We start from the raw sequence: 25,901 nt of genomic DNA, 5'->3' as shown, positions 1-25,901 counted from the left end.
AGTTGAGGGTGGGTGGGATTTAAGCCCTGAAAAGCAAACAGAACGGAGGAGGAGTAACAGCTGGAACAGTCACGGAGACAATCATCTTTGCCCTGGCTTGAGCCGAACAGAATAAAATGTTAACAATCACAGGGAACAAGAAATGGGGACTAGAATAGGATATCTGATGCTTACACTGACACCCACCCCCCTAAACCCCCTACCCACAGTAGCAGAAACTTTTAAATATATTTTCCCATTCCCACCCTTCGAGTCTTCCAGCAGTGGCAGCCAAGTTCAGCATTCAGCATGCAAATGCCAAGGTTTCTCTAGAAAAAGAGTCTGATCCCCAGATTAAAGGGAAGTGATTTTGTGTGTGTGGATCAATGGGTTTCAGATTATATATGAAGCCAAACTCTAATCCTCTGTAAATCGCAATAGAACGCTACCTTTATATCGCTGCATAGGGATCACTTTCCTCCCTGGGAAATAGTGGAAAGATATTTTTTAAAAAGGCAACTGTTTGGAATATTTTCAGTACCAAATAACAGTGGTGGCAGAAGAAATCTTAGTTTAATTAGGCAACTGCCATTTTCCTGGGGAGAACAGTGGAATTTTGTTACTTTTTCTAAGTGTTTAGTGTTTGTTTTTAAAGAAACTAAAAAAGCAATTCCAGTAAGTCTGATATTCCAGCACTGACAGTAGGAACAGCTCTGAGATGGTTATAATAACCTTACACACTACTTGAAACTAAAGAAGGTGAGAGAAAATGTAAATTGTGTGGTAGGAAATTAGGTCAGTCCTGTGCTCAGTGGAGTAATACTTTAATTTCTTATTATTGACACGTAGGTGTTGCCAGGGTCTTTTGTCACATCCAGTGATTGTGTATTTTAATTTGTTTTACGTTCTTATCATGGCCCAAAATAAAAGGGAAAAGAGAGATTATGGTAGCTTGTACACATTAAAAAAGGGCAGAGGGAGGAGATCAGAGTTTGAAGGCTGTTCAGAGAGGCATATCTGATGCCAGGTTTTGGAACCAGCATGGCCAAAATCAATAACATTTTTTAAAGATTTAAAGGGCATTTTAAGGATTATTTATGAGGCTGGTCTCTGTGAATGCATGTATAGAATTTTGATCTATGTGGAACATCACTGTTTTCAGGAAGGCTGAACAAAGATATAACCATTAACTTGTGAGCAGGATTCAGAATTGCCTTTCGAGTTAGACATGGTATATGGGGAATGTGTTAACGATGTGAAAAGTGAAGTGCAGAAAAGACAGTTGCTAAAAAAGCAGTACTACCACCCGTCCACCACCACCTCCCCAGCACAGCATATTTTTCTGTATTGTCTGTATATTCCAGATGAACCTGAGCTGCTTCTCATGGAGTTACTGAGGATCCTCTCCTGTTTTGAAGACAGGCACAGAGTCAGAAATACAGCTGTAAAAACCAGTATTGATCAGAGACCAATAATTGATTTGTCCTATAAGGTAGAATGTAGATAGGACTTATGCAAGTTTGTGTTTACCGTTTCATCCTGTTCATACTCATCTTTCCTATCTGTTTAGGAGGTTAAATATGTCCCACCAGGCCTTGGATTCATCAAAAATACCCACGTACAGTGAAATGTGTATTTGTTTCTCCATATAGTTACTCCCAAAGCCGAAGTCATTACAGCTATGTTGCCAGTCGTTTTTTGCATTAAATGATTAAAAGATTATTTTTCTAGTTGGGAGGATTAGTCCCACCCTTTATTCTTTTCTTCTTTGCACTTGTGCTCACTTCTTTCACTTACTGCTGGGTTGTAATTGAAGTGAAGCTAACTCGGCAAAGGTGAAATATAGATCTGTTTTTCTAGTTACTTTGCATTGTTTCAAAATAAAAGGTTTGTGTGTTGGAGAGGAAGACAAAGATGGTAAATGAAATTGGCTTTTGGACTGGTTTGAGTTCATTGATGTAGGTTATTCGGATCCCCTAGAATCACAAGTAATTGGGAGAGAGAATGAGTACCTAGGTAGGACTAACTAGCATCTGGTAGCTCAGGAATGGAGTATGAAAGTGGAGGCTTAGAATGTTTTCCTTCTTCCAGTAAAGGACATTTCAATATCGCTGTAGATGGATGGATTAAATGATCATTTCTAAAATCCCTTTCATAATTTTTAATCACTGAAATAAGTGGAGCTTCCCTGGTGGCTCAGTGGTGAAGATTCCACCTGCAATGCAGAAGCCTCAGGAGACCAGGGTTCAATCCCTGGGTCGGGAAGATCCCCTGGAGGAGGGCATGGGAACCCACTCCAGTATTCTCGCTTGGGAAATTCATGAACAGAGGAGTCTGGTGGGCTACAGTCCATGGGGTCACAAAGAGTCAGACATGACTAAAGCAACTTAACACGCACGCAGGGAACTAGATCTCACATGCCACAACTAAGACCCAGTGCAGCCAAATAAATAAATATTTTTTAAAAGGTAGAGGTGTAAATGTATCAACAGTCATGAAATCTTTGGAGGGAGGGAGCTCCCTGAAGCTCCCATTCAGTCTCTTCTCCTGTCACTCGGAGGCAGCTTTCTCTTTTCTTTGGAAATCACATTTGATACAAGTTATTTCTTGCCCGTGTTCCCCCAATTTAACGTCCATTACAGATGGTGGCTTTTCAGACTGGTTCTCTCTGTCTCTGTCAGGTCAGGTTTATCAGCTCAGACAGATGTTTTTCTGCCCATCGATTGAAGATGCTCCAGTCCTCCCACACGTGGTGGAGATGGTGTGTTATAATTACACAGCGTGTGTAATAAGAGCCTGTACATGTGGACACACGTGCTTTCCCCCTCTTCTCCCTCCTTCTCTCCCTGGGGCTCACATATGATGGCCATAGGAAATGGCAGAGGCCTAAATGCAGGGTGATCTCCATAGCAGGTAATCTTTCCTTGCTGGGACTTGTGTACAGAATTGGTACACGGTCTTGTTCGGAGCTTTAAAAAAATGCTTGAGAATAAGCAACACTTTTTTTTCTCTATGAAGCTGCAAGCTGCAGCCTTCTTGTGCTGTGCATATAAAGTACCCGTCCCTCCCACCCCTTCTACAGATCATAAACCATTGTGGACATGGGGCTTTCTAAAACTCCCTACTGCATGCGCTGTATCTTTTGCTTGTCTTGCTCTGCAAGACTTGGACTCTACTCTGCTACATTCCCTCGGCTGAGAAGCCCCTGTCTACTCCTCACATGCAGATTGCCTCTGTGGAAAAGTCAAACAGAAATGGACAGGTGTGGAAGAGACTGAAGCAGCCCTTCAGCAAGGAACCCTTTCTTGTAGATTTCTTTCACTGGCCTTCACCGTTCAGTTACTGATTGAGAAATATCAGAGGGCTGGTCTCTGAAGTTGTACAGCTTGGGGAACTGCCACACATCTTTGTGTCATTTGTGATTGTGTTATATTTAGCAGACCACAGTAAATGTTTCTCCGTTTTGCATATTTTCTGTAAAACGGAGGCAGTGCATATTGAGCATTGCTTTTGCCCCCATGAAAGGTCTTAAGGTGTGGCTGACTTACCACAGTTGGATCCTCACCTCTATCATAATCAATTAATGAAAGCTTTGCTTTCAAGGGGCAGTAATTTGGGAAATCCCGTGAACAGAGGAGCCTGGCAAGCTACAGTCCATGGGGGTCACAAGAGTCAGACACGACTGAGCAACTAAATCAACAACAACTTGGGGGCGCCACATAATAACAAAAATGACCACATATTGAGTGCCAGAAGGTATCAGTCACTGACCTCTACTAATTTATCCTTTAACACCCCTAGGTGAGCAGGGCAGCCCCAAATTTCACAGCTAGTATGCCACAGAGGCAGAGTCTAATCCTAAGATTTAACACCTATATTTGACTTTGTTGGCCTCCACACGCTCCTCTTCCTGTGTGTAGCCTCTGTGTTTTCTGCTCCCCTTCAAGTGTCCACATTTAAGCCATTTCTCCTCTCTCCATCTGCCCCCCACTCTTTTCCCTGAAAGATGATGAATAGGCTCTGCTTATGAGTACCGAAATATCATTCAAGGCTGCACTTTACTGCATCAAAGGCCAGTCAGGTAATCCCCCCAAACTGGAAATATGATGCTGTGGTGATTTTTGTAGATGGTCCAAAGTAAAGGAAAAGTATATGTAGTTATCTCTCCCAGGTTTATTCCCGGAATTGAATGAGGAACAAAGGTGTTCTGTTCTTTTTGCGGCAGGAGCTGATAGCTGGCAACCACATTTACCTAAACTTCAAGAAATGGAAGGGAACTGTGAATGCTTCATTCAGGCCCAAGTAAACATAGGAAAAGGTGCAGTGGCATAGCGAGCGCTGAGTCAAAAAGATACTCTGAAATTATGGGAAGTGGGAAGATAGAATGATCTATGAGTCGGGCAATGGATAAACCCTAAGCTGACATCATCATGGAGATGAGATCTGGATACGGAGAAGAAAGTAAGGGAAACGTGTCAGGGGCAGTGAGAGCAAGTGAGAAGCGAGGCGATTGATTTCTGAAATTAATGTCCAGTATCTCTTTGACCGAGTTGAATAACCCTTGTCTGTGTCCTTTCGGTATGTTCCGAGTTGGATGGCTGAAGAAACCCTGATTTTCAATTATTGATTACATATCCAGGCGCTTTTCTGATAACAGAAGTGCACCAGACTCGTGGGTGCAAAAAATAAACAAATGCTGGTTACAAAATCATGATCATATTGCTTTTCCCATTGAAAGCAAAGGTAGGGGCCTTTCTGTTGTAAAATAAATATTTGTCAGTACAGGATGGAAGTCCTTTGAAGTCATGAAGCCAAATGATCGAAAAGCATTCTGTGCCTTTTTTTTTTTTTGGTGTCTCTTTTTCTCTATTACTCATTCTAAATTCTAAAGTCTCTCTTTGTGTTTTATGTTTTAGCCACGAGACCCAAACAACTTGCTGGGACCATCCTAAAATGACAGAGCTCTACCAGTCTTTAGGTAAGGACATGGCCATCTTTCCTCCAGATGAAATGGCAGATGACTCATAGGATAAAGTAGTTTGTAGTGTGCAAGCCATTTGTTATCTAAATATATCACTAGATTCTTTTAAGAAATTAAAAACAGCAGCACCTTTCTATTCAAAATTGACCATTAGCTTTCTTTTTTTCCAAGGTTGGTTAAAAATAAGTTTTAGGATTTCATTGATTCCTGAAAATTCAGTATATCTGAGCAGGTTAAAAGGCCTTACTAGTTTTTTTTTTTGTTGTTGTTGCTTAAAAGGATGGGAAAAAAGTATTTGCAATGGATGGCAGTTTTTTCCCCCAAAGGAAGAAAACTGTTTCAAGTTGTTCTGATTGATTTCTTCCTTGTGAAACCAAGAAAACACTTTTGCCAAACCACGAATGTTGTGTCAAGGAATTTTCTGCAGTCACTCCAGTGCTCACAATCCTAAGCACATCAGGTTATTAGCATGTACATTTCAATGATTGGTCTACGATGGCTTGTTTTGTGTTTGTGTAAGAGCCTGGCAGCACCCACCCTTCCCATAACTTTGCATTTTTTAAACAGATGCACAACCTCCAAATAAGGGTGAAACACCAGTCTTTTTAAATGCTTGATGAAAGTCCACTCTCTGCCATTTTTGATCCCTCAGGAATAATCTGAACTGAATCCCCTCACATTGTAACTACTTGTTGTTGTTGTTTTTTTTCTACTTGTTGTTTTAATTAAAAATCGTCATGCCTTCTCTACTACTAAAGATTTTTAAAGACTTTTTTTTGACTAGATGTATTTACAGACTGAAATGCAGGAGGTGAACTCTTCGGGTTTTAAATTTTGTGAGAAAACCCATGGGAATCAGGATACTCAGACATATATTTTTGACGTCTATGTAGCCACGTACCTGTGTGTAGCTCCTGCTGCCCTTCTGCCATCAGTTCCCTTTGGTTAATGAATTCCAGCTATGAAGACAGGGTGTGGGGGCTTCCCAGGTCACTCAGTGGTAAAGAATCTGCCTGCCAGTGCAGGACCCATGGGTTCGATCCCTGGGTTGGGAAAAATCCCCTGGAGGAGGAAATGGCAACCCACTCCAGTATTCTTGCCTGGGAAATCCCATGGACTGAGGAGCCTGATGGGCTACAGTTCATAGGGTCGCAGAAAGTCAGACATGACTGAGCAACTGAGCATGCACACATGAAGACGGGATAGGAGATATCAGTGTCTCCCCTGCCCTGATTGTTTTCCTAAACTTTTTCCAATAAGAACCTACTGTGTAGCACAGGGAACTCTGCTCAATATTCTGTAATAACCTAGATGGGGAAAGAAATTGAAAAATAATATATAGTTATATGTATAGCTGAATCACTCTGCTGTATACCTGAAACTAACTCAATCTTATTAATCAACTATCCTCCAATATAAAATAAAAGATTAAACATAAAGAAAAATATAAATGACAGAAGTTCCTTCTACAAAATCTGGGAAAAAAAAGCCAAAGTGTGTAAAAGAAAAGTCACTTAAAATTCTACTAGCCAGAGATACTCAATACAAGTAATATTATGTCAGCCCAGTCTCACAGTAAGAGTGTGTGTATTTGTGTGTGTGTGTATGTGTGTGTGTGTGTATGTGTGTGTGTATGTACAGGCACGTATGTACGCACACACACTTTTAAAAACTGAAGGAAAATCAGGATCAACTAATCTTCAAGTGCTACATTTTCAGCCCCTGCAGAAGGTTTCTGGCTTTTATGCTGGATTGTTAAGACCACAGGTGGAAAACTTGAATGCTTACGTTTTGGTAAATGAGAGAATGAGACTTCATCTGAAGTAGACAGTGGCTGTGCTGAGGGAGCTGGTCATCCTAGCCCAGTGCTCTCAAGACTCTGGATTTTTCAAGACAAACTAGAAATCTTTCAGTAAAGAGCTTATTTAAACTGGACCTACTAATTATAACCTCTGGTTTACAGGGGCTCAACCCTCTTGTAATTTTTCCTGTTCTAATCACAGTGATCTTTAGTTATAAAGTTTTAATTTACTTTTATTTAAAAATGAGAGGGTCTTCCCTGGTGGTTCAGGGATTGACTCTGAGCTACCACTGCAAGGGGCATGGGTTTGATCCTTGCTCAGGGAACTAAGATTCCATATGCACAAAAAGATGAAAAATTATAATTATTATAGAATCAATACTTATTAAAATTTTTAAATGTTTAAAAATATATAAATAAGCTACCAAAAAAAGAAAAGATAAACCATCTGTTACCCACCTCTTAACTAACTAATGTTTAGCCATCTAGCAGGTATCCTCAAAAATTTCTCTCTATACATATATTTTTATAAAAGTTGAATCATTCTTTTTGTAATCATTTTTTATTCACCTAAAGGAAATGTATCTCAGACATCTTTCCATTTCATTGCATTGTACACTCTACCAGCTTACTTTGAAGTACTCTGCAATGAGAATTCACAAACTTGGTTGATACAGAGCTAATTATGAACTCTCAGTGAAGAGGTGTTTGCATCTTCAATCAGAATTAAATATGCTTTTTATCATCATATTTCTAAAGTTTTCTCAGTAGCTTGATCATTCAAGCTGGTAATCTGGCATGGTTAGTAACCCTGGGCAAATCACCTGACTCTGGAAGATAATGTTATTTTACAGTTGCAGGGAACTTTAGAGTTCATTTGTTAACAGACTTATTCTTTGATGAAATCAACTTAATTGAGGTCATCTACATGGAATAAAATGCTGCCATCATAAATATGTGGTCAATTCCACCACCATTCATTCTCCCCATTTTTGAAATTTTGTGTTTTGCCCTCCTAACAACAAACATCTTGGAAATGAACTAAGTGTTGAAATTTGATTTTCAGCTTCCAAACTTACATTTTCAATATTTTTGTCACAATCACATATTTCCCAGGCTTTTATTCAAATGGTAACACGTTACATAGCATCTTCCATTTATTGAGAGCCTTCTGTGTGTGCTGAACATGGAAATGGATATCAGCAACCATTGTGCCTGGTAAAGGGTGTCAACAGCCTTCTTTCACAGGGCGGTGAAGTCAGGTACAGAGAAACCATGTGCCAGGCTCAGCGATAAAGAATCTGCCTGCAATGTGGGAGACCTGGGTTCAATCCCTGGGTTGGGGAGATCCCTGGAGGAGAACATGGCAACCCATTCCAGTATTCTTGCCTGGAAAATCCCCATGGAAAGAGGAGCCTGGTGGGCTACAGTCCATGGTGTCACAAAGAGTCAGACATGACTGAGGGACTAACACACCCCAGGTCTTCTGTTACTGTTTGCATTTACCTCGTTTATTTTATTAGCTTATGAAAGTATGTCCTTGTAGGTTACCATGCACCTGCTACAAGTAGGGTTGATGGTTTTACCTATGGATAGACAGTTTTTTGAATGGTATTTCTGGAACAAACCATTCCATTTCTAGAAATAGTATGGTGGATTCCTGGACAGTGGACACTCTTCCTTTCACTGTTGCCAGGTACACATGGAGTGATGGACTTAGTAGTTTGTTGGGTGTCTACATCCCTGAAATAACCTACAAGATTAAGTACCCTTACTACCCTTGTTGTTGTTTTGTCACTCAGTCGTGTCTCTTTGCAACCCCTTGGACTGCAGCCTGCCAGGTTCCTTTGTCCATGGAATTTCCCAGGCAAGAATACTGGAGTGGGTTGCCATTTCCTTCTCCAGGCAAAAATAGCACCAGAGCATTAACTGATGGAAGGCTATGGGATTACTCAAAATATTAATCTTGCAGATTTCTACTTAGTAGAATTCTTAGGTGATTTTCTTTTTCATTCTTCTTTTCTGACTTTCTACAGTAAGTTTATACTACTTACAATACAATATTTAACAAGAAAGTTTTCTTCATCTGTACTATCTATCCCTTTCCTTAGAGTCCCTAGGGCTCTAATTCATTAACCAATGAGAACCTGTGACAGACAAGCAGCAATAGTCACATACACACCTTGCCCCACATCACACATACATAGACAAAAGTTAAGTCCTGATTCCCCATAAACTTTATCAGATAAATTTAAACACAAAGAGATCACCTCATGTGTTGTTAGTCTCCAGATATGTCCATTCATAAAAAGTTGACTTAAAAAATATTATTTTCAGGTTATTCTCAACAGATCTAAAATGGCTTTTTTGAGTGAGTTTTCATCAAAGGTTAAAAATACTGTGTTTTCCCCTTGATTTAAACTGTGTACATGTTTAACAAATTCCAAGTTATGAAGGAAGAAATTGTCAGGTTCCCACACAAACTCAATACAAAGTATAGTAAAATACTTTAAATGTTCACAGTGGTGACCTGACAGTCATTAGGAAGTGGAGCATTGGAACGGCTCCAAAAATTTTTATATGCAACATTAACGATTTGGCAAAAGCATTGTTTTGTTTGCACAAAGAAATCAATAAGAACAACTCAAAAAGCAGTTTTCTTTCAGTATGTTTCTCTGACTACCCTGATTGTGGTGGGGTGAGTGGTATATTAAAAAACAAAATTTGCCTTTTTTTTTTTTTTTTTTTTGGCATGGCCTTATTATCCTTATCCTTAGAATGAGGGTATGGAACCAAAATATTGAAGAATTTTGTTTTTCTCTTGCTTTGGGCTGAGTGGGTCAGGTTGTTTCCAAAACTTGTTGTGATTATAATTTTCAAGAAGTACCTTTGGCTGATTTTGCAGACACATGGATTTCTAAAAGTTTAATCACCCCTATTTTAAAAAATGCACATTTTTGGCAAACAACCAACTGGGAAAGGATCCTGCCACCTATTCCTGTCTTACAGGTAAAGTGAGGGCGAGCTGCCACCCTCTAGTAGGGAGGCTCTCGGGAAATATACCTGCTGGGCCCTCTATTTGCTGTTGAGAGGCATATTCTTCCACATTTCTTAGACATAATAATATGTTCCATTCATGAGGTGAATTTCAGGTTTCCATTAGCATCTTTACGAATAGAATGGCAAGAGTGTTGTTCCAAATGGTTATCTCGGTGATTTAAAACCTAAAGCTCTTTAAGGCTCCAAAAGACATTTTTAAAAATCAGTAGATGTTAGGTAGTAATATGCTCTGGAATTTATTTTGAAATACTAATACAATATTGATTTATGTAAAGTGCTGCTCTATGATAAAAAGCCTGTCATTTTCTCACAATTTATGTCTAGGTTCTTAAGCTCATCACTGAAATGTTAAGTAAACATTTTTTTTTTAAGCCCTCCATCCCCAACAGACATACAATAAAAATACTTTAAAAAAATGTTTCTTAGTCTGTCTGATTGAGAGTATATTAATTATAAATACAATAAAATCTTTATGCGGCCCCTTCCCTGCTTCTTTCTGCCCTATAGTATGCGGTGTTTACCTGGGGCATACCAGCGGTGCAGCACAGGAACAGCAGTTTGTAAAGGAGACATAGGTTTTAAAAAAATAGGATAATGTGAAGAGAGAATCATGAAGCTTCAGAAAGTTAACCAATTTAATTTGCAGCCATTTACTAAAATCTAGATGTGGCAGATGATCTGACATTTCTTAACCCAATTGCCTTTTCCTTTTTTGAAGTTCTTTCACCACCAGTTTTTTTCTAGGGGAAAAAACCAATTCTGGGAGAATTGGTTGCCTTCTTTTTCTGTGGGTCTGGCATTCTCTAAAAGGACCTAGCCCCTCTTAGCTGTCGCCCCAAGTCTGGAGTCCACTTTGCATGATATTCAACCAAATGATGCAGAATCTCCATTTTCAAAAATAGACTTATAACTATTTTAGAAATTCTTAGGAAAAGTGGTCTTAAAAACCCTTGTGATTTGAAGGCAGTCCATCAGCATGTGGCCCCTAACACCTGAGAAGAACTTCAGAGGATTCGAGTGAGGGCTCATTTCTAGGGTCCGATGGATCTCAGGCCAGTGTGATTCTTCAGCAGCCCTAGTGAAGAGTCAAAAGACTAAGAGGTTTTTCAAGATGCATCAGTATCGTCATTAACAAACAATTGTAGCTGCTCATATAGAGTTGATTCCCAGGTGGCTCTGTGGTAAGGAATCCATCTGCCAGTGCAGGAGATGCAAGAGATGTGGGTTTGATCCCTGGATCAGGATGATCCCCTGGAGAAGGAATTGGCAACCCACTCCAACATTCTTGCCTGGAGGATTCCATGGACAGAGGAGCCTGGTGGGCTACAGTCCGTGGAGTCACAGAGAGTGGGACACGGCTGAGCACGCACACACACTCCACACATAGAGTTAGAAACACTGTCATACAAGTCCTATAGTTCTTTCCTCAAATTACCAAGAGGAAGAGAAATGAAGTTAGCATATTCTCTCTCTTTTGGTAGGCTTTCTCCATTCCATTAAATATTCCCTCCTGAGGATGCTCTGGCGAGTAGAACTCTGAATGACTGAATTCCTTCTGCACGGGGAGCATGTCCTAATGATTATCGCAGCATATTTTATAAACTCAACTGTACTCAACCTACTCAAGCTACTCAATATTTTGCATTTTCCTTCTCTTGTCTCTATTTCTTTAAGTATCATTATGGATTAAATCTTCTGTCTTTGGATTTTATACCATAGTACCTTGAGCTGGAAAGAATATCTCAATTCAGATCCCCCCGCTTGGCTATGCGGGGTCCTTTGAGCTGGTCCTTTGCTTTCCCTCAGTTTCAGATTTCTGACTTACCAAGTTGGGCAGCAACCTTCCATGTCTAAATGTCTGGGTTTAATTGAACTTCTGGCTGGGTTTGGCTCAGCCTTATGCACGCTGTACCCAACTCTCCAGGCCTCCTTTGGGACCACCAGCCTGGAAGATATGAATAATAAGAGCATCGAATGAGTAGTTATTGTACTTCCATCTTTGTAGCACTTCACAGTGTGCAAAGACCTTTTGAAAATAACTGTATGTAATCCTTATGCAGCTATAAATTAGGTATATAGCTGGCATGTGAATTTTCTGTCAGTTTCAGGTCTTCTGTCCTATCATTCGCTTGAGTAGGCTCCTGATTTTGATTTGGAAAATAATGCTGCCATATGAGTGGATAGGGCCACAGTTTCCTTCTTTCTGTCTTAACTTGAGCAGGCTGAGGCACAAAACTTGCTTTGACTTATTCATACTGACATATAGGTGGAAGATAAGGAACCAAGTCCAGAGCATGCATTTTATGGCTCCTAGTTCACTGTTCTCCAAGGAATATCCATTACTCGTAGCATGATTTATCAAACTGCTTTATCAGCATAATTAAGCTATGGAATCTCAAATGACATTCTTTATTCCCTAGCTGACAAAGTTAACACGGGAGATTTACTCAGATTAGCAAAATAGAAGGCATAAGACATTAAGGCTGTTATGAATGGTCTTCCTTCACTTCTATTCTGCTTATAAAAGAGAGAAGAAAAATAATCGGCTCTTTTAACTTCAGTTAAGATCAATTGATCGTCCCCATTTGTAAAATAGAAATGTAATCTTAGAACCCAAATTTATGGCATTTTAATGGGATATCCTTTTGTAATATTCTTCTTGTTCAAATAACTTGATTTAAAGCTTCTAATTGAGGAACCTAAATGCATAGATGTTTCTGAATTGCATCTTCCAAAGCTTATTTCAGAAGGAAACTCAAAAGGATTCTCTTTCAGGCTTAGACTGGTTTACAATTGTAAAGAGCTGCCAAAATTGGGGTAGTTTACTGGATCTAAATAAGAGGAACATTAAGGTTACACCTGCAGCTGTGAGAAAAGTGCTGGATGTGGACCATTTTATGTAGCTGGGTCTGCAGAAGATAGTTTTTTTGCACACAAAGTAAAGGCATCTAAAAACGTGTCAACTCTTTTTCAGACATTGCCAATATTTCTTTTTTAAGCACAGAAGTCTGATTACCTCTGTATGTCTCTTAGGAGCTGCAGTTTTGCTGGAAAGAGATCCAAAACATTCAGGACTCTCATATAAAATAGATAGTAAGTTTTTAAAGTCCATACTCTCCATGGTAGTAATAAAGTGGCCTAAAAATACTCTGAAAGACTCTCCTTCTGACATAGTGGATGAGTCATTAACTTATTTGTGAACTGGTGATATTCTGCGAGAATGTTTGAGAATTGGCCATTCCACAAAGTCTTGATCCTTTGCATCACTCCAGCAGAGTCCTTGTGCCTTCTTATAAATCGAAGCTTATGTAACCAGGACATACATTACCTATTAGTTTGTATCTGTGTGTGCGCATGCCCGTGTGCCCATATATTTATATGTTTACACACATATTGTTTATCAAGCATTCATTTTGGTGGAAGAGCTTAGTTTATATTTTGCTTTCAAGTTCTGCAAAGAGGCTGTCAGTTTTAGAGCAGTGTTTCTTCAGCTGATGAAGGACAATTGTTTTTTTAAACATCCAGTATGTCACGGACTTTCAGGTGGTCTTATCAAAACTGACTAGTGTACACTCATATCACGTGACTCACTGCACAAGTTCAGCCATGCTTGAGCTAGTCTGTATCTCATTCAGTGAAATGGCCCCATTGAATACACATTTGGATGTCACGGCAGTGTGAAGTTGCTATACAAATTGCTTGACCCAGTCCCAATTTGTCTCTTTGTGGGAAAACTGTACTTTGAGTGGCACTCTGCTAGAGCATTTCATTTTTGAAAGTATAAATGTAAACTCAAATCAAGTGTCCTTGGGAAAGGGTAATTGACACCAAAGATGAACACCTAGAAAATATTTCCTACAAGATTTTATATTGATACTTTTCCAGTTGAGTAAAATTCAGGCAAAGAATGGGATCTGTATTCTTTACCAATTCCTAGGCCTTCCTAGCAAGTTTGGTTTTTATCTAGAACATAAAATGTGGTGTGTGTACTCTCTGTTGTGTGTTGAAGTCAGTAGGGAACAGGTTGATTACAAACTGTGAATTAATGTCACTTAATGAGTTGAGGTTAGCAGGTAACATGATGTAGCAAGACAATAAGTTCATTGACTTTGAGGCTGGCAAGACGTGGATCTGAAATTTTGGCTCTGCCACCACTTCTCTGTGGCCAAACACAAAGCAGTAACAACTTTGTACCCCAGTTTTGTGATTTGTTAAATTTTTATGACAGTACTTACCTTGAGGAGCGTTATGGGAATTAGAAAGAATATATGTACATTACAAAATGTCTGACATAGTAACTACTCAAGGAGCTATAATTACTATTGATGGTGATAATGATACAGCACTACTTACTGTTAGCTTTGTTATCCTACCTCGTGTCCTTCCTTATCCAAAGGAAAGAAACATGTACAATAACTCAAGAGTAAAAAGAAAGGGGAAAGCCTGTGAAATAATGTGACATGCCCAGAGAAATGCCTGATGCAGAGGGAGTGGTGGCAGTACTGTTATGGTAGGGAGGGGACAAGGGAGTGGCTGCAGAGGTAAGGAGGGATGAGACCAGAAAAAGCTTATATGACACGTTGAAGGTTTGTTTGGTTTTGTTTTACCCTGTTGGCCTCGCCACATGGCTTGTGGGATCTTAGTTCCCCGACTAGGGATCAAGCCCACACCCCCTGCAATGGAAGCACAGTGTCTTAACCACTGGACCACTGGTCCCCCGTGTGGAAGGTTTTTACACTGAGATTTTTGACTTGGATGATGGATCTGTCAGGGTCCAGTCAGAAAATGGAAACCACTCGAGTTATTTCAGACAGAGGGAATTTGTGCAGGAAGTTGGCTTCTTAGCTCTTCCATCATTGGGTGACCAAACAGACAGGACTGCACCTCTGTTGTAGCCAGGGCTGGAGGGACAGTGCCAAGAGATGGTTTTACCAGGGCCATCACCTGGAGCTCGAACCAGTGGCCAGGTGGGACCACTGAGGGAGGGGCCAGTGGAGGGGCAGGGGGAGCGGGAGCCACAGAGGAGACAAGGCTACTCCCAGAGCTTGTGCTGAAGACAGAGAGAGAAAGGACGAAATAGCCTGGCCTATCCTTCCTCCTGCCCCCTCCCGCTGTGTTTCTGCCACTGACTCCCTTTGGCCACACTTGCTCAGAAGCTGGTTGTCAGGGAGCAGGAAAATGCCATTCTCTGTCGTAGCGAGCGGAGCAGGGGGAAGGTCAGAGAATGGATCTGAGAACCAGCAAGCAGATGACTAAAGAACAGGAGACCTCATGGACTGTGATGCAGTCAGCCATCTGCCAATATGCAGGGAAGAGAAACACAGTCTTAAAAGCTTGTGTAGGATTGTCTGAGTCTGAAGCAACTTCGATGAGGTACTGAAAGGGCGCACTGGGTTCAAAGGAAACAAGCAAAGAGGAGGGAGCCGTCAAGAAGCTGTCTGCACAGAAGTCCAGACACTAAGAATAAGCTCACACACATTTGATTATAGTACTTGCATTATTTATAGTTGTTTATGCTCAAGTGTCTCAAGACTAACGAATGAATTTCTTTAAAGCAGGAACTGCCTTCCTCATCTTTGTCACTAGCACCAGGCACATGGTAGCCTCTAAATAAATGTTCATTGAATGAAACCCAGTAGAGCAAGGGAAGGCGATTTTGCTGGGGAAGAAGACAGATCCCACTCAAGAAGACAGAAGGATGTAGACGATGTTTTCCTAAGGCAGATGATTAAACTAGCAACATGGAAGTTTCTGGAGAGAGAGAGTTCTTTCCAGAAAGTAGAAGATAAAGTCTCATAGTAATGAAAGTTAGGACTATCAATTAAATTGTATATTTCATTGTCAATTTGATATCTTAGCAAAACCAGGTAAACCGCTACCCTGGAATTAATTTTGTTCTAAAAGGAATAATAATCAAGGAGCTGAGGCCCTTGAAAGAAAGTGTCATTATAGACTTGGAATTTAAATAACAAGGAAACAGTAAACATAATTGGATGTGCTGAATGCCTCAATTTTTCTTTGGTTCCTTGACTCAAGAAATACGTGAGAGTGTGCCAAGCATTGTGAATCCTAAACTTTAGGGACCACAGGCTAAAAATAGTATTGAAGGTATAAACATTTTTATAGTAATCTTACTTTTATGAACAGTAAAAAACATATGTGCATTCCAAAAATTGGGAAAGATGAAGTGTAAAAGGAAACAAAAATCACTTTAAATCTCTTTGCCCAGAAATAACCACCATTTACATTTTAGAGAGTTGCTTCCAGTGTTTTCTTCTATGCATTTTTATTAATAAGTAGTTGTTTGAGGTAATATGTTTATAATGTATCCTGCTTTGGTCAGTGTCCCAAGTTTTCTCTCATTCTTAAATTCTTTGGGGATGTCATTTTCCAAGTTACATTTTCTTGAAATACCACTTTTAAAAAATGATTTCTTATTTTCTAAAAATTAATTTATGACAAAGAAAACTCAAACTCATGTTGAATTTATGGAAATAAATCTCTAAGATTCTGGAGATTTATTATAAACAGGCTTCTGAGGAGCAGGCCAAGTAAAGTGTTATGATGTCTTCTGTCCAAAAAGCTACTTAATGTATTAGAGATGTTACAGAATAAAGTCAGTGTAGTCAAAAATAGGCAGTCAGGAATCAGAAGGTCGATAAAAATTTATCCTATGATAAATATAGTTTATATATTTACACGAACAAATGCTTTTCTACCACAAATATGTTAATTGTTACCATTTCTTTTGCCAAATATTTATGCTCTTGAGGTGACAAGGCAACTCTCCTTGGAAGCTTTCAGTGTTCCAGAAAAATCTTTGCCTTCTTAGCAAACACATGTAGACAGAAAGTCAACTTTATGATAAGTTCCTGTAAGTTTTATAACGGATACATACAAATACACGTTTACCTTTAGCTAGTGACTGGTAGCGGAGAAGGCAATGGCACCCCACTCCAGTACTCTTGCCTGGAAAATCCCATGGACGGAGGAGCCTGGTGGGCTGCAGTCCATGGGGTCGTGAAGAGTCGGACACGACTGAGCAACTTCACTTTCACTTTCATGCATTGGAGAAGGAAATGGCAACCCACTCCAGTGTTCTTGCCTGGAGAATCCCAGGGACGGGGGAGCCTGGTGGGCTGCCATCTATGGGGTCGCACAGAGTCGAACATGATTGAAGCGACTTAGCGGCGGCAGCAGCAGCAGTGACTGGTAGAACACACTGTCTTCCCAAAACATTTGTGCTTAGAATGATCACATGCTGTTCAAGGTTCTGTGCGACACTGTCAATTAAGGCTTGTAGCCTCTTGCTTCAGTTACAGTTTCTGGCCAAGGTGCAGTTAAAGAGTATGGAGCCAATAATATTTTCCACAGCTGTTTCCAGTTTTTTCACTGCTCTAAGTAGGCCTGTGAGGAACATCTTTGTGCATAAAGCCTTTCTGTATTTGATTCACTGAAATGTAATCACCAAGTCAAAGGATAATAATGTTTTGAGTTTCATGGTAAATATACTGCCTAAAATTCTCTCCAAAAAGCCTGTGCCCATGTACACTCTTAATGTAGGAAAGTACTCACCTTACATGCCCTGGCCAGTGTGGAGCATGATTTTGACTTGTGAAGTTGTAAAGTAAAACCATATTGTCCTTATTATTTACACATCTTTGATTACTAATGGCCGTGGTCATCTTCTTTTAAATGTTTACTCAGCCTTTCTCTTCTTTTGTGAGTACTGTGAAAGCAAAACCAGAATTTAAGCAAACCAAACTCTGCCCAGCTTTTCTGACATAATATACGCTTTTTGTTTTCTGTTGTGCTGACAGACCCTGGTGACGAGAGACTCATGATGACATCAGTACAGCTTGTGAACTATGCTTTAGCTTTCTCTTCTCCAAGCTAAATAAGCCTAATTCCTTACTCCATCCTTGGTGGACCTATTGCCCACACATTGTGGAATTTTCTTACTCTCTGTGCCACCTCCAGTTTCTTCAGTCTTTCTTTTATCTGCAGAGCCCTAAACTACATTAGTTCTGTTATTAAAGGTGTATTCGGTATGGGTCGCAGAGGAAGATTGTCTCCTGCCTTGTGAGTGATGGAAACTCACACCTACCATTGTTATACAGTCACATGGGATTCTTTTTCCCCCACAAATATGGAGTATTTAGAATGTTCCAGGTCCTGTCTGAGCAACAGGACACAAAGAAATATTAGGTTGGCCAAAAAGTTCATTCAGGTTTTTTCCATTATATCCTGTAAAAACCCAAATGAACTCTTTGGCCAGCCCAATGTAAGGAATGATCCCCATCCATCTCCCAAGCTGGGGTGAACCTGGATGGGCAGTGGACCTTGTGATGTGATAGAGAGTGGGGCGCAGCACGGGCTTTGCCTGTGGCCAGTGGAAGAATGCTTAAGTTCTTCTACATCCTCTCTGCCTTTGCCACCCAAATGATCAGATCAGATCAGTCGCTCAGTCTTGTCCCACTCTTTGCAACCCCATGAATCGCAGCACGCCAGGCCTCCCTGTCCATCACCAACTCCCGGAGTTCACTGAGACTCTCGTCCATCGAGTCAGTGATGCCATCCAGCCATCTCATTCTCTGTCGTCCCCTTCTCCTCCTGCCCCCAATCCCTCCCAGCATCAGAGTCTTTTCCAATGATAGCCATGTTATTTTCTCTTGTCGCTGATGTAGTGGTTTATTAATGCCGGCATACACCCATTTTGTTTTCCAAGGCAAATTTAAATATCTCAACTTGGAAAGTCTGAAGGTTTAAATTCAAGCTAACACACACACCCAGAGCTTATTATTGCCTAGTATCACTCTATTGGTTGTATATAGATTCTTGAAAAGCAGTATTTCAGCTTCACGAAAGACTAGACTGTCTGGGGAATAAAGAAAAGAGAAGAGTTATAAGATACCTTCTAGACTTGACATACATGAGATAGTTATCATATACAATAAGACTGTATACTAACTTACGTAGTATCAAGGTCAAATGTACGGCACCTTATACACGTAGAAAGAGCAAGACTGATAAGAATCATTGGGGAAATGATTTGGAGAGTAGAATAAAACATTGTTCTAGGAAGAAATTTTGTAAGACTATGTTAATTAAAGTGTAGACTTAGATATTCCAGATAGTGTACCGGCATAAGCAAAGGTATAGTTGAGAGAAAGGCTAGCTTGTTTGAGGGCCAGTGAGAATATTGTTCTTTGAGAATCTTCACATTTTTGAAGAAAAACCTGATTTGGTACCATTGAATTCAGCGTAAATTAAAGTGCCTTAAATTATAGAATGAGAAATTTAAATTTCATTTGATTGGCAGTGGGAAAATGTTGAATCTGTAGAAGAGAGACATGCTGAGGTCTGTGTTCTGGTTTGAGGAATGAGAATTTGATGGGATGGTTTGGTTGAAGGAAGAGAGGGAAGAGATTAGTTTATTCTGTTTTGTTTTGCATTGTGGCAGTTGAGATGGAAAGGCCTTAGAATAGCCATTGGGGAAAGACATGGGGCCATGATAGTAAAAGTTTTCTTTCCAAGGTAGAGTTCTCTGAACGTAATCACAGATTGGTAGGTTTTAAAGAAAAAAGAAGAATTATAAGATACCTTCTGTACTTTGCGCCTTCATGACCCAGAGAATGGTGATGCCACCAAACAAAGAGAGGAAATTGCAGATTGATTGGGACAGTAGGCTGTATCAGAATCTCATTGATTTTATGTACTTAAGGATTTATTTATAAGAGTTCATCTGTCTACAAAGATTTATTTGGGATTGCTCATGTAGGTGTGCGAACTTTGATACCATAAGCATATATTTCTCATCCATTGTCTCAAAAGCTCTGTGAAGTATATTATTATCTCCATTGCATAGATGAAACTCAGAGAGTATAGATAATTTGTTCACATGGCATAGCTGGGATTTAAATGTACTTTAAACTCCTAACTCAGTGATTTAGCTCATGAGCTAAACTTTTTTCCAGGGACATGATAGTGGCAGTTTGAAGAAGAAATCCCCTGAATGCTTTTGGAAAGGGGAACTAAAAAAATATTTTAGGATCAGGGGAATCTTCCTGACCCATGGATCAAAACTGGGTCTCCCGCACTCCAGGCAGACTCTTTACCATCTGAGGCACCAGGGAAGCCTATTTTAGGACCATCAACTTGATAAAAAGAGTCTTTGTATTTGTATTGCACTCTATATAGGAAATGGGCTTCCCAGGTGGCTCAGTGATAAAGAATCTGCCTGCCAGTGCAGGAGACGCAGGTCCAAGGGTTCAGTCCCTGGATCGAAAAGATCCCCTGGAGAAGAAAATGGCAACTCACTCCAGTATTCTTGCCTGGAAAATCCCATGGACAGAGCACCTGGCAGGCTACGGTACCTGGGGCTGCAAAAGAGTCGGACATGACTTAGCAACTCAGCCCATATAGGAAATACTTGGGACAGAGTAAGGTTCCTAACTTCTAGCTAACAAGTCGATATCCTGGATCTCTCTTTCCTAGGAGCTTTTAAGATATGGTGTCTCATGTAGTCCTCACAAACCCCTACAGAGCAGGTACTATGAGTGTTCCCTGCACCATTAAAGAAACTGTACTCAGGGAAGTGGAGGTCATTTGCCCCAGGATGCTGGGAGACTGCTTCATGATGAAGGGGTGTGGCTTTAATGTCCAGCAGATTGGAGTTTCAACCTTTAGGCCTTTGCTGTGCTTGTCTATAAGATGGGACTGAAATAACAGTATCAGAGTTGGAGGCATTATATGAGAATAGAGTCAACACCAAATAAATGGCCATCATTAGTACTGTTCTTTTATGGTAAAGTCATAGCTAGAACCCACCAACTTTTCTTGGTCTCTAGACATTAGTTTTGCCATTATACAGTAACACTCTTGTGGAAGATAGTGGATGAAACCAAGAATTTGGAAGAAATCACAGAGAAGTATGAAAAAGAAGACAGATTTAACAGTCATTTTGTAAAGTAACATGTGCACATGATTTTAAAAAAATGAAACAATTCAAGTGGGCAGTGTGAAAAGTGTCTCCGACTTCCCTGGCAGTCCAGTGGTTAAGCCTCTGCACTTAAAATGCAAGGGGCACAGGTTTGATCCCTGGTCAGGGGACTAAAATCTCACATGTCGTGTGATGCAGCCAAGAAAATTTAAAAAAATATATAATTAAAAGTAAGTCTTCTCTCAGCCCTGATATCAGTCCACCACTGTCACTCTGCAGAAGCAATTATTGATAGAGTTCTCTGTTTCCTTCTGTAGATATTCTATGCATATTATTGATACAAGCGTAGAGGCACATAAATGTGCCCTTAAGCATTGATACCATTACACATATGGTGTTCTGTTCTTTGATGCCATCACCTTTTATATAACTAAACTAAAGCACTTTTTTTTCCCCTGTAGAATAGCAGCCTGACAGGTTATGAATGAAAATTTGTTACACGGAGAGCTGTATTTGTATTTTTATGAGACAAACACCCAGAAATAAATGTTAAAGAGGTTGAAAATTGGTGACTAGTGACCTTTAAGTCAAACTAGACAACCGTTAGAAACCGTATAAAAGCTAACTGGTTCTCAGGATGTCTAAAACGAACAAAAACCGTTCCTATGAAGTGGAGGAATTAAGATTATCGAAAGTAAGGGGAGGGTGATCTAGCCCTGACATAATTAAGGGCGTGCCTAGGACCTGGCTGCCTGCTTCCGAATTTGGATGCTGATGTTCTTGAAAAGAAATGTGTACATCCTCCCTTCCCAACTTCCTCCTAGGACACACTCCACCTCCACATAGTCTTGACTTTCTGTGTCAGGGTGCTTTAGAAGGAGCTGAATTTTGAAAACTTAAGATTGCAAGGTCTAGAAAGTCCTCTCACAGGGGGAAAATTAGGACTTGCTGGCTTCTGGGAAATTTTCTTTTTCCAATGTGATGTGAAGGTGTCAAATATTTGTCAGGATTTAGGAATCCCCGGTCTCTGTTCGAATTGGAGCAAGTGGAAACCCTTAAGCCGAAAAGAGTAATTTCAAAGACCCGCTTAGAATGAGCCTTTGTGTTTTATTCTCTGGCTCTCTCAGGGAAGGGACCCTGCAGTTAGGTTGTTAAGTGTTCTTACTATGGTAAAATAAAATGATCAATAAGAGAACATACAGGAACAGGATGGTTCTGGTGTATGTGCAAATTTTTGGCATTTGCTTGTTTAAGAGGGTTCCTCGGCTGTTTAATGAATTTAACTAAAGCACCCCTTCTCTGCAGGAAGAGGGTAAAAAGAGACACACTTGGCTTCTTCTAGTCCTTGTTTTTCTTCTGACTGACTAGGGAACCCAGGACAAGTTACTAAGAACTTTCTAGTCCTTTTGTTTCTCCTTCCAAAAAGGAAGATTTAAAAGGAGAGATTTCTACTTCTAGGATACTGTATCATTTTCTTATTTGATGAAAGTTACGGTTTTTTATTTATCCCCCAAAGAATACCCATAAGGAGTAGGTAGAGATAAGTTAAAGCTACCTAAAGAATTTAATTCCTGGTTGCCCAGTAACCATTAAATCCCTCAGCAGTCAGGCAAGAATCACATTCCTGCCTTGAGACAAGATTTAGTCCTTTTTGAACTTACCCTTGGGCTGTGTTCCAAAAGTTTATTTGTAAGCTAGTTGCTTACAACTTGGAATAAAATGGCTTATAAATGGTGGTTAGGTCCTCAGGTCAGAAAATCGAATTTAACCCTCAGAGTGCCTGACGTATACTGCAGGGTGTGAATAGAATGCAGTCTGTGTTTCTATGGAAGCAATCCTTTGGGGGTAGAAACTCACAATGCTGGGGTTTATTCCTTTACTCTGAAAGCTTCTCTGGGTAAGAACTGGACAGTTAATTTTAAGAGGTCTAGTTGCCTTCCTGGTCACTCCACTGACCTTTCAGCTTTCCTGTCTCTGGTCCTGATTTTTTCTTTGCATGAAGGGTTCTATGATCTCTCAACATCCCTCCCCCACCCTCTCTCTGTCCCCTGACGCCATGCATCGTGGCCCTTCTGAGCGTACTGCCCATCACCCTCATGCTGGCTGGGGTAACAAACACACTGGGCAAGCAAAGCCCCCTAATCTCCTGTAGCAGAGGAGCAGGGAAGGCCATCCAGTACTTTGGGAGTCAGAACAACTTGGCCTGGAATCCAGGCTCTGGGCTGCAACCTAGGAAAGTTATTATACTAAAGATCTGTGAGCCTCTTTTTCCTGATCTTGAATGAGCGAAGTGATATGGAACTCAGGGCATTGTGAGCACTCAGTGGCATTAAGTGCAACACCATCTGCCCTTGAGCACTTGATCAGTGTTAGGGTTCCTCTTGCCATGAGCCCGCCACTTTTGTTTTAACCTCTTGAACTCTATAGGGAATTTGTTGTTGCTGAGTTGTTTCCGACTCTTTGCCACCCCATGGGCTCCTCTGTCCATGGGATGCTTCTGGCAAGAATATTGAAGTGGGTTGCCATTTCCTTCTCCAGCAGATCTTCCTGATCCAGGGATCGAACCTGCGTCTCCTGCACTAGCAGGCAGATTCTTTACCACTGAGCTACCAGGGAAGCCTGGGTACAAAAAGGGTTGACCTAAGAGTCACCTACATTTTTTTTAAGTCGACTTTAAGCTTGTCCCCAAGTAGTTTTGTCCAGGAGTCAAAGGGGAATAAAGGCTGGGTCGGATTCAGTGAAAGCTGAGATAAAAGGACAGAGAAACAAAGAGGTAGAAAATAGGGTAATGGTTCCCACCTTTTGTGCAGCAGGAGTCAATAAAAAGGGGTTGGGGGAGCCTGAACATTACTACTGCAAGGGGAAAGGCAAGCACTCATTGGTGTGACTTCAGAGTCCTCTAGGAGGTGTGCAGAGGAACTCAGTCTGCCTAACTCTTGCACTGGACCCTCAAATGAGTGAGGGAGGGCATGCTTTCTATCAGGCAATGTCCAACCACATCAGAGTTTTGAAGTGATAAAGAAGAGTCTTTTCCCGCTTACATGAAAATTTCATTTCTTGATTCAAATGTATTGTCTAGACACACAGATGGGTGAATGCAGATCTATCCCTAAGGCATCCTTTCTTATTAAAAGCATCCTCAGTCTGTGTCTGGAGACAACACAGTCCATTATCTAATGAAAAGCTCCTGCCATTGATTAATTTTATAACAGCTGCAGCTAAGTGATGGGTCTTTTTTTTTCTTCTTGAGAATGATTTCTATATTAGCATCTTTAAAAGGACTAGTATCTATTCTCCAGAAAAAGTAACACATAAAGCTGAAACATACTTTATTTTTATAAACATCATACTCTAATGAGGCTTCTGCATGCATGGGCAGTTTGAGTCACATCACCCATTCCCCACACCCTCCCCCCCCCCCAACTAGAAAGCAGCACAGTTTACTATGTTCCTGGTTACTTAAATAGCTTGAATTGTGTACTGGCTTGGACTAACTATCCATGCTTAAGGATTTAACACATTATCTCCTTCCACTTATCAAATAATAACAACAATAATAGAAACCCTAACAATTTACTTTCCCTAATAAGATTAAGTGGTGAGTACCAGCCTAAGGCAGGAACGTTACCAAAAGAGAGTTTTGCAAAAGATTAATTTGTTTTTCCCATGGTAATTAGGGTCAGATTTCCACTGATGTCCATTTTGGCATCTGTTTTCTTCACAGTGATATTGAAGGGAATGGACATGGGTGGGGATTGGGGACCAGAGAATGAAGAGAGGCAGAGGGAGGATGCAAATCACTTTCAATTAGAAGCAAAAACTGACAATTACATAAAGGATCAACTACCAAGTCTTAATCTGAGTTTTAAGGCTTCTGAATAGTTGAAAGTTACCAAAGCTAAACAGGTTTTTAAAATAACATTTGTCTTAAGAGTGATGAGTATTGGTTTTGCCAATACAATATTGTAAAGTAATTAACCTCCAATTAAAATAAATAAATTTATATTTTTTAAAAAAAGGGTGACGAATAAGGAAAGATGCTACTTGGCTCTAAGGAGATTTTACACTAATGAAGAGAGAAAGATATGACCATGTCTAAAGAGTTAATGAAAAATGAGTTACTTATAGGTGTTCATATATATGTAGACATTAATTTTCAGAGAAATAACTAGTATGTTTAAAAATTCTTATCCTCATATCTGAGCCAAATCAGATTTGTGATCAGTTCAGTTCAGTCACTCAGTCATGTCCGACTCTTTGCGACCCCATGAATCACAGCACGCCAGGCCTCCCTGTCCATCACCAACTCCCGGAGTTCACTCAAACTCACGTCCATCGAGTCAGTGATGCCATCCAGCCATCTCATCCTCTGTCGTCCCCTTCTCCTCCTGCCCCCAATCCCTCCCAGCATCAGAGTCTTTTCCAATGAGTCAGCTCTTCACATGAGGTGGCCAAAGTACTGGAGTTTCAGCTTCAGCATCATTCCTTCCAAAGAACACCCAGGACTGATCTCCTTTAGAATGAGCTGGTTGGATCTCCTTGCAGTCCAAGGGACTCTCAAGAGTCTTCTCCAACACCACAGTTCAAAAGCATCAATTCTTCGGCGCTCAGCTTTCTTCACAGTCCAACTCACACACCCATACATGACTACTGGAAAAACCATAGCCTTGACTAGACGGACCTTTGTTGGCAAAGTAATGTCTCTGCTTTTGAATATGCTATCTAGGTTGGTCATAACTTTCCTTCCAAGGAGTAAGCGTCTTTTAATTTCATGGCTGCAATCACCATCTGTAGTGATTTTGGAGCCCAGAAAAATAAAGTCTGACACTGTTTCCACTGTTTCCCCTAAATCAGATCCCTTATGATTATACAGTGGAAGTGAGAAATAGATTTAAGGGACTAGATCTGATAGATAGAGTGCCTGATGAACTATGGATGGAGGTTCGTGACATTGTACAGAAGACAGGGATCAAGCCCGTCCCCATGGAAAAGAAATTCAAAAAAGCAAAATGGCTGTCTGGAGAGGCCTTACAAATAGCTGTGAAAAGAAGAGAAGCGAAAAGCAAAGGAGAAAAGGAAAGATATAAGCATCTGAATGCAGAGTTCCAAAGAATAGCAAGAAGAGATAAGAAAGCCTT

The 25,901-nt window shown here is 40.4% G+C and overlaps 1 protein-coding gene across 12 annotated transcripts in view; it reads left to right on the top strand.

Annotated features, from left to right (window-relative positions):
• The window catches only part of DMD (dystrophin), a 2,402,664-nt gene that overhangs the window by 2,246,518 nt on the left and 130,245 nt on the right, over positions 1-25,901 (top strand). For all 12 annotated transcript variants that reach the window (XM_025277237.3, XM_045164452.1, XM_045164449.1 and 9 more), the window contains one exon: positions 4,896-4,957. In XM_025277237.3, the coding sequence (XP_025133022.3) occupies positions 4,896-4,957 (62 nt within the window). The remainder of the gene's footprint in view (positions 1-4,895; positions 4,958-25,901) is intronic.

The sequence above is a fragment of the Bubalus bubalis genome, chromosome X (genome assembly GCF_019923935.1).
Source record: "Bubalus bubalis isolate 160015118507 breed Murrah chromosome X, NDDB_SH_1, whole genome shotgun sequence".
In the NCBI taxonomy this organism is placed as follows: Eukaryota; Metazoa; Chordata; class Mammalia; order Artiodactyla; family Bovidae; genus Bubalus; species Bubalus bubalis.
Note: the sequence above shows the minus strand (reverse complement) of the source record. Positions and strands in the feature narration are given on the sequence as shown.